Consider the following 10,467-nt stretch of genomic DNA (forward strand, 5'->3'; position numbering starts at 1 on the left):
TAGAACTAGGCATTAAAAACACACAAAGTAAAATACAGTCACAGTAAATTCAGTACTTATCTTAAAGTATTTGTAATCTTAATGTAGGGAGAGAGGTGAGTAGTACTTATTTGTAGGAAGTCAGGTGCAGGTAGCCCAGGTGTAGGTAGCACTGGCTCCCCGTCTCATACTTAATATACGATATTTAAAACATCCCAGAGAGGTAAAATGCACATACAGTACACTCATTATTTACCTTAAAATATGTGTAGTCTTAATATAGGAAGAGAGGTGAGTAGTATTTATTTGTATAAAGTCAGTGTAGGTAGCCGGTAGGTGTAGCCTGGGCTACACCTACCGGCTACCTACACTGTGGCCCAGAGCCATAATATTAACATCGACATGCCTTGTTCACTGAATTTAATCATTTCTAACAACTACCTTTAGATGCCATCATAAACGAAGGTAGAAGTAATGAATAATTCATGCCGAAAATTGTAAACAAAAGCGGAGTGGGGGAGTGGCTGGGCCAATCGCAGATTCATACACATTTTCTCTGATGGCTGAACAAAGAAAACGTAATGTTGTCCCTCCACCCAGCTCCACAAGTATTATTATCAGAGCATATAAAATATGCAATAAATGCCAGATAACAAGTTTACACTAACTTATATTAAGTTAGCAATAGAAATAGGCATTAAAAACACAATAAAAGGTAAGATACACACAGAGTACACTTATTACTTACCTTAAAATATTAATATTAATGTGTGAGAGGTGAGTGGCAGGGTGTTTATTGAATAAAATCAGAATGGCACACCATCATCCTCTAACTTGGCACTTAAAGCAAGTCTTACGACTTCTCTTTTTATTACAGCTAACCTTAGACGCCATCGTCAATGAGAGCCAACTAGTTAACGAAAGAGTAAACGAGAGAGAGAAGGAGATACAGAATTGAGACAATGTAAGAACACAAACTGAACAGGTAGTGGATGATCACTTGGTCAGGCGAAATAAATGCGTATTAATATGTGTCTACTTTTAGTTCATTCATGTCCATTTGTAAGAGTTTGTAAAACATTTACCTCAATATTTTTTTATTTTAATAATAATTACCTCACAATACAAATACTCTTACATTGTGTACAAGTTGTACAAGTTAGTTCAGAATAAACAAACAGCAACACACCATTTTTAGAGTGAATGAAGATAATAATATTAATAATAATAATAATATTAGTATTAATTTAGGTAGGTTGGTAGACAGCAACCACCCAGGGAGGTACTACTGTCCTGCCAAGTGAGTGTAAAACAGAAACCTGTAATTGTTTTACATGATGGTAGGATTGCTGGTGTCTTTTTTCTGTCTCCTAAACATGCAAGATTTCAGGTATGTCTTGCTACTTCTTACACTTAGGTCACACTACACATATATGTATACAAGCATATATATATATATACACACACCCTTCTGGGTTTTCTTCTATTTTCTTACTAGTTGTTGTTCTTGTTTATTTCCTCTTATCTCCATGGGGAAGTGGAACAGAATTTTTCCTCCGTAAGCCATGCGTGTTGTAAGAGGCGACTAAAATGCCAGGAGCAAGGGGCTAGTAATCCCTTCTCCTGTATATATTACTAAATGCAAAAGGAGAAACTTTCGTTTTTCCTTTTGGGTCACCCCGCCTCGGTGGGCCACCCCGCCTCGGTGGGATACGGCCAGTGTATTGAAAGAAAGAAAGAAGTATATATATATATTTTTTAACACATCATTCGTTTCCCACCGAAGCAGGAAAAGAAAGAAAAAACTTTCATCATCATTCAACACTTTCACCATCACTCGTACATAATCACTCTTTGCAGAGGCGCTCAGATATGACAGTTTAGACGTCCCTCCGAATTGCCAGTATCCTAAACCCTTCCTTAAAATGCAGGCATTGTACTTCCATTTCCAGGACTCAAGTCTGGCTAACCGGTTTCCTGAATCCCTTCACAAAATATTACCCTGCTCACACTCCAACAGCTCATCAGGTCCTAAAAGCCATTTGTCTCCATTCACTCCTATCTAACATGCTCACACATCCTACTGCATGTCCAAGCCCCTCTCACACAAAACCTTTTACCCCCTCCTTTCATCCTTTTCTAGGATGACCCTTACCCTTCTTTCCCTCCACTACAGAGTTATACACAGTCCAAGTCATCCTATTTTGCTCCATCCTCTCTAAATGACCAAACTACCTCAACAACCTCTCTTCAGCCCTCTGAATAATACTTTTAGTAACTCCACACCTCCTAATTACCATGCTACGAATTCCCTGCATAATATTTATACCACGCATTGCCCTTAGACATGACATCTCCAATGCCTCCAGCCTCCTCCTTGCTGCAGCATTTACAACCCATGCTTCACACCCATGTAAGAGTACCACTGTACTCTCGTACATTCTCTTCTTTGCCCCTATGGATAATGTTTTTTTGTCTCCACAGATACTTCAATGCACCACTCACCTTTTTTCCTTCATCATTTCTGTGGTTAACCTCGTCCTTCATAAACCCACCTGCTGACAAGTCTACTCCCGGATATCTGAATACATTCACTTCCATACTCCCTTGCTCCAATGTGACATCCAGTTTTTAATTATCTGACTTGTTTGATACCCTGATCACCTTACTCTTATCTGTGCTCACTTTCAACTTTCTTCCTTTACACACCCTCCCAAACTCATCCACTGACCTTTGCAACTTCTCTTTAGAATCTTCCAAAAGCACCAAATTATTTTCACCAAATGTTCTGTTGCCTTTGATACTTCATTGTCCCTGTATGGCTCTCATATACCTGAATGTGATACGATCAAATTTCTTGGCCTTCTGTTTAATCACTGTCCCGGAAACCGCACATTACCTTCTTGAAAGCAACTTGCCATAGCCGGCTGAACCCCCTTAAAACCCTCGCTCATCTTTAGTGGGGGGCAGTTCGCTGAACTCTCCTTCGATTGCATTCAGCCCTAATTTTATCAAACCTGGACTATGGTGACCAGATATATTCTGCAGCCTCTCTTGCAACTCTCTCTAAACTTAGTCCTGTCCATCATCAGGGTTTATGCTTGTATAGGTGCTTTTTGCTTTACCCCTGTCGAGAGCTTATGTGCAGAGGCGAATGATCCATCCTTGAACGATCAATGTGATGCCCGTTGCCTCCGTTATTTTGTCTGCTCTCATGACTCGTCCATCTACTTTCAAGATAGTAATGGACATTAGTAGTCCCCTCAAGGGAGGTTCCTTGATGCTGGTGAGGGGCTCTTGATCTAGGGAATTGGATCTGTGCTCCAGTTTCCTGAATTGAACCTGAATACCTTCCATCTGCCCCCCCTTCCACACATGCGCTGTATAATCCTACAAGTTTAGTGCTCCCCCATGATTATTATAGTAATTGACATTAGTAGAGGTCCATTATTTGTTCACCGCCCATTTACTCTGGCCCTTTTCTCTTTGTCTTCACTCTTTCTTGACTTCTCTTCAGTTGTGTCCCCTTTATATGTTTGTCTAGCATCTAACTTTTCTCTTTTCCCTTAGGAGGTTCCAAACAGTTTGAATCTGTTCTTCCCCACTTCTGTGTGCAAGAACTCAAATATGTACGTAGTCGCTTATCGCTCCCTTTTTCTTAACCACTTCCAGTCTCATTCTCGTGCTGTTGCAGTTTACACTGATGGTTCTAAATCCTCTGATGGTGTCGCGTTTACAGTAGTATTCCTGGACAGTGTTGTGCGAGGTCATTTATTAGTACCTAGCATTTTCAGAGCTGAACCTTATACAATTCTTATAGCAGTTATCTGTAGTGCGTCCATGCCTACCTCAACATTTGTGGTAGTCTCAGAATCCTTTAGTGGTTTGCAGGCTATCAAAAAATTTAATTTGCCTCATCCCTTAGTTTTACATATACAACTTTGGTTGTGTCGCATTTCTAGTAAAAACAAAGAAATCGTTTTCTGCTGGGTGCTTGGTCATGTTGATGCCCAGTGCAGTGAGCAGGCAGACTCTACTGTGTGGTCAGCTGCACTTGACCTTCCAGTTTTATATAGGGGTATTCCATTCTCGTACTATTTTGCTGTAATCTTGAGCCATCTTCACAACCATTGGCAGCAATGTTGGTCTGAGTCAGTTCATAACAAATTATACTCTTATTAAGTCAAGTTTAGGATCTTGGTCATCATCTTATTGTTGATGTCGTGGTTGGGAGTCTACACTTTCCCATTTTCACATTCGACACGCACATCTTGCTCATGGGTATCTCATGGAGAGGCACTCAGTTCCGCTCTGTGCTAATTGTCAGGTTCCAATTTCAGTTTACCATATTCCACTGGACTGTCCTATCAGTGACCTTACAGAATTTACCTCCGACATCGTCACCGTTCTAACATCATTACTTTGTCTTCCCTCACTGACAGCCCCACCTTTGACACAGACTTCCTTTTTGACATTTTGACAGCAATAGATTTATTACACAAACCTTTGATTATACTTCGTTTAGTGCGCCTCACTGCCCTTACTAACTCTACCTCTGTTATACTCTCCATCCATGCTAGTCTCAGATTAAGCATATTGAACCTTCAGCACACCCTACCCCTGCAGAGCTGTATGGCCCTTGTGGGTTTAGTGCTTAGTTTTGATTATAATAATCTGAGTCCCAGCACATTGTAAGGATTAGACCTTAGTTGAACAACTCAATTACATCATTTCAGTTCACACGGTAATGCATTTTATTTGAAAATATAAAAAAAATTGTTAGCAATATATGGTAGACTGACAGTGCAACCTGAGCCCTCACAGAGTAGTGCTAGTCATTTCTCCAAGTGCGACTTCAATAGCACATGGATATGATATGGAGAAATGACCAGCACTGCTCTGATAGGACTCTTGGGTTGCACCATCAGTCGACCATATCTTGTTAAGTTGTCCTATCACTTTCAGCATCTACACTTATGTGCCAAAATATATTATTATTATTCTCAATGTGTATACTTATTTCATGGCCATGGGTAGCTTATTTTGGGAGTTAAGGACAAAAAACTTTTAAAACTAAAAGTTTAATTGTTCTTCCTTACTTGCGTGAATTTCAATCAGTAATAAGATTCTCTCTCATAATACAGTAATGCAAACATTACCTTCAGTAGTGCAAACACCATGACTGAGTCTGGAGGTGGGAAGTACAATACCTGCACTTTAAAGGAGGGGTTTGGGATATTGGCTGTTTGGAGTGATACCTAAACTGTCATATCTGAGCACCTCTGCAAAGACAGTGATTTTTTTTTTTTTTTTCAACAAGTCGGCCGTCTCCCACCAAGGCAGGGTGACCCAAAAAAGAAAGAAAATCCCCAAAAAGAAAATACTTTCATCATTCAACACTTTCACCACACTCGCACATTATCACTGTTTTTGCAGAGGTGCTCAGAATACAACAGTCTAGAAGCATACACATATAAAGACAGTGATTATGTGTGAATAACAATCTGTTGGAGTGTGAGCAGGGTAATATTTAGTGAAGGGATTCAGGGAAACCGGTTATTTTTATATAGCCGGACTTGAGTCCTGGAAATGGGAAGTACAATGCCTGTACTCTAAAGGAGGGGTTCGGGATATTGACAGTTTGGAGGGATATGTTGTGCATCTTTATACATATATGCTTCTAAGCTGTTGTGTTCTGAGCACCTCTGCAAAAACAGTGATTATGTGTGAGTGAGGTGAAAGAGCTGATTGATGATGAAAGTATTTTCTTTTGGGGGATTTTCTTTCTTTTTGGGTCACCCTGCCTCAGTGGGAGACGGCCGACTTGTTAAAAAAAAAAATATGATTTTTTTTTCCCTGCCTTGGTGGGAGGCAGCTGATGTATTGAAAAAATCATAACAGCATTAAACCCACAACGGTCATACAGCGCTGACAAAACATTTGTAAAAAGGTCCAACAGGCCAGGTTTTTTCCTCTCTGATGAGTCTTGTATCTATCCCAAGTACTGCAATCATAAATAAGAATGTAACAACTTTGCTGTTTTCTCCCTACCACCAAGACCAACAAGGCAAGGAACAATATGAGACAAATGGCCTCGGAGAAACATGGGTAGCTTTCAGCATGAAAAAGGTGTGTACCCCTCCTTTGCATCATTATTATATTCACAGTTAAATTGTAAACTTATCCCTCCAATCCATCATCCCACTGTAAACCATTAGCAGACCAAGCACAACCCCCACTCATCAACAGCAAGACCCACTCAAAGTTCACAGGACTTAAGATTCACAAAGCAGACAGCAAACTAAAATCCTCAAACTGAGAGCTCAGACAGCAAGCACACACATCAGTACATAACCAACTACCATACCACAAAGGAGTGATGCAAGAACAGCAAATTGATTTCAGTGGGGCCAACACCAAACATCCTGTTTTAACTCTGTTCGCTCATCAAAGTATGTTACTCGCCTTAGGGCAACAATGGCAGGCTCAAAGCAGACATAAGGAATATATAGGTCTCCATGCACAGCAAACACACACATCGTTTATTTTAGTCACCTTAATGAGAAAAATCCACACCATAATTCCACTGGAAAAAGGCACTGCCTTTAGAGGTACATACACAGAACTGTAGAACAAAAATTGCAATGCAATCCTTTATTGACAGTGTTTTGTCAATGTAGTGGGCTTTACCAAGTCACCTAATAAAGCTCACTATGTGAACAAAACATTATCAATACAGGATTGCATTATACTGTGTTTGTCCCTTTTTTTTTTTTCCATCATGTCCATATTTCTCTCCATGTATAATACCATAATTGGATTCTCTAAGCTCTTGGGTTTAATTAGTGGGATGAAGATATGCTTTATGTCCCAATTTTTATATTGGAACATATGCATTTCAAGTAAATCCTCTCCAGTTCAAAGCATTAAGGTTAACAAAAACACTGTATTAAAGAAAATGCATTTTGGCACAATATAAAACATATAAACATTTTTACATATAAGAATTACCAAGATTCAGCACTACAAAACCTTATATTATAATTACTCATCTTCTGATAGCATTTATACAGTTATACACATATGTTACAAAGAAAAGCATAAGATTCGTATGTAAATGCACAGAGGTCTGCGGCAGTCTTGCCTAAACATTAAATTAATGCTGGAAAATGCTATAGTTAAGTATCACAATTTTTCCATTTCTGAAGCAAAGCATCAACCGGTATAACCCAGATGTACTTCTAAATCACCACTTGTAATTTTGTTAGTAAAAAAATTTAAAGACTGCAAACCTGCAAACACAATTATTAATCTTGTCTATGTAATCTTGAAAGAGAGAGATGTTAAAGACAATATGCACTACTGGAGGTGCAATACAGAATCGTATTCTTGTTCTTTTTTATTACTGGAACTGCAAAATGATCACTAGTGGCACAACTAGGAAAACAAAATATAGTAATAAAGATGAACAACATGAAGTATAGGTAAAAATAGACTCTTAATGAAAGTATATATTAAAATGTCAAATGTTAATTCACACTTTAAATAAACAAGCTGTATTGAGTTGACAAAGCTTGTTCAGGGTAAAACCTCTACAATAATGTCATGTACAGTAATTGATATAAACTAAAGCAACTGAAGATTTTCAAAAAATCATGCTTCATATAAAATATTTTTATGACCTTGTGAACAATATATGATACAGTGCCAGAAATTACTGGTACCACATTCAGTGCTAGGGACAAAATCGTAAACATGAATATCTTTACATTTCTTGGTAAGACCTATTAATAATAGTAAATTAAACAGTTAATGGTCATAACACACTTAACATTACAATTTTTTTAAATTAAAAATCGTATCAAATGCCCTGAAATGACTTTCCATAAATTCTTTACATCGTATTTTCTGTATTTGAAAATGAACTTAAAAGTAGAAAAGAGTAACTGCTTCAACAGACACTAGAGTCAATTCTTAATACTACTGTACTTGATTATATGACATTGTAAAAGATTTTCTGTACTCAATGTTGATATTTTGACTTTCAAAAACTAATATGAACTATGAATTGTTACATTCCAAATTAATCATATTTTGCATCAGTTATAACAGAAATGGTAAACACCAAACTATACTGTACATCATCCATATTTTACCTGGCAGTATGCATTAAAAAATCTGAAGGTTTCACAAAGAAATATAATACATTTGAATGTCAGTAGAATGATGATGTAAACAATATTAACACATCACATCACATGCTAAATCTCAAGCCAGTATTCTGCTGCAGTTATATCTAATATGTAATTAAAATAGCAAGTTTATGGAACAAAGTTCTTAGAAAATGTGAATGCATGCAAGCATCTGTGTGTATGTACTCGCATATATGTGGTTGTATATATGAAGTGTGTATAGTATACTATATATCACTTAAAACTGCATATTTTATATCTCATTCTCTCTTAAAAATTGAGTGGGCAAACAATTTCCATTTGCTCTAATAAATCAAATAGTGTTTTTAGTTTACCACTCTGTGTATATTTAGAAGGCTTTTTCTCACATACAGAAATTAATGTATATTCTGTATAAGCACTTCGGTTATATATACCTTCCACTTTCTCCTACTAAAAAATAATTCAGCAGTGTTCAAAATGTGATTTAGTAATTACTATACACATTTAGACTATGTCATGTAAAATATTAACTTATTAAACATTTTAAATATTGAAGAGTATGCTTGAGAAATAAACTAACCAAGAACAAGGAGTAAAAATATATAAATTAAACATATAATGAAGTGTATTCAGTATAGAAAATTTCAATAAAATGTACAGTAATTTGGGGGGGGGGGATGTACATTTGGTAATACAAAAGAGAAGAAACATTATTAAATTATTAGCAGCAATTAATCCTGTTTGGTGTGCAGAAAAACATGCTCTAAATTTTCCCTTTTAGCACTTGTCTTGTATTGTTTTCCAGTGTAATGAGGCTAACCCTATTTAATTAAAAACCATGACCATCTTGCCTGTCCTGGTTGTGCAACTTGTGAGACTTTTGTTCTTCAGTTTTTATTTGCTGTAATTGTTAAGACAATAGTTGTTACAAGATCATATTTTCATACAAAGAAAAACTAAATAGTATTTTGCTGAAATAATTGTACATGGTGACCACATACTACAGATGTTCACTAATGTTGAAACCAGGATATTTCCTCTTGAACTGTAAGAGAAAAACATTAAATGGGAGGGGAGGATAAATTGTCGTAGTGGTTGGAGAATTCAAGCTACAATAAGTTGGTCATAATCACATCTCCACTAAGCAAAGAAATGCATAATTTTTACTTTGCTAAGCATAATTGGGTTGTTTTCACATTTTAGGGGAAAAAAGACAATATACTGCACTTAGGTGAGAAACAAGTAACCATTCTAGACTAAGGTTGCATTCTGCCACTCGCAAGTAATATTTTTCAGCCAAGCCAAAGTATTGTAGTTTACTGGAGATGATTGAAGAAGGTAAGTAGAGTATACACCATAAGTGTTCCACACAGATTAAACTGGGTTGTTTTCTTCTGAACTGTAGCAATTAGGTAAGGCAGAAGGGTGCAAAATCATACACAAAGTGCCAAGACAATCATAGAGATATGATCTATAAAAACTGGCATCAAGGCACAGTATCTTGGAGTGTTGTGCTGATAACCAGTGACCAACACACTGTCCCTTGGAAGGCATGTAGCATCATTCGTATCTTTCTGGTAATAACAGCAGGTGGTGGCTATATATGGCAACAAGTGTTCACTGTGAAGGAACTTTTCAGCATTGTCAGCTGACCCTCCTGCTTGCACAATTGTCAGGGCCACCACCATCTTGGGCACCTACCTTCAGGTCACTTACACAATAAAAATTCTACTACTTAGTTTTCTTATCCAAGATGAGTTTTAAAATGCCATTGAAGAATAAGGCATGTACCTGTGCCAAAGTTAAGATAATTGGATATTATTATTATTATAATCAAAAAGAAAGATAATTGGATAATTGATGATCTATTGTGTAAGAAATTTTAACAGATTTTAAGGCTGAATATTTTTTGAGAATTTTATTTTTTCCATGTTTAACCATTACTACTACTAACCAAAATTGGGTAGGTCTTTAGGCCTATTTTGAGCCTTTTCACAGGAAATTGTTAAAATTGCTGTAAACCAATAGTTCATCATTCTCAAGTAACCAATCAGGCAACTGTAACTCTTCCCTAAATGTATTGAGGAGTCGAGATTGGAAGCTATGTCCTATACCTGGGAAAGTATGTTTCCCAGTCATTCACAATTGCTCCTAAGTAGGAATAACAATTAATTTGATTCAGTTTCAAAATTCAAAGATAAAGCAAAAGTTAAAGGAGTAAAAAGATCTTAGAATAAGCCATTCTATAACATATACAAGCACATTCAACTCCCTTCAATATTTCAATGGCTGAATTAATAATGGTTAATACTCC

At 36.9% G+C, this 10,467-nt stretch overlaps 1 protein-coding gene across 1 annotated transcript in view; it reads left to right on the forward strand.

The window, feature by feature from the left end:
- LOC128703978 (U6 small nuclear RNA (adenine-(43)-N(6))-methyltransferase) overlaps positions 1-8,540 on the forward strand; it is a 113,274-nt gene extending 104,734 nt beyond the window's left edge. Inside the window, exon 12 of the mRNA XM_070082711.1 lies at positions 857-8,540. Within this exon, the coding sequence (XP_069938812.1) occupies positions 857-882 (26 nt within the window). The 3' untranslated portion in view covers positions 883-8,540. The remainder of the gene's footprint in view (positions 1-856) is intronic.
- Positions 8,541-10,467: the final 1,927 nt, after the last annotated feature.

Source organism: Cherax quadricarinatus, chromosome 1, assembly GCF_038502225.1.
Source record: "Cherax quadricarinatus isolate ZL_2023a chromosome 1, ASM3850222v1, whole genome shotgun sequence".
Taxonomy (NCBI): domain Eukaryota; kingdom Metazoa; phylum Arthropoda; class Malacostraca; order Decapoda; family Parastacidae; genus Cherax; species Cherax quadricarinatus.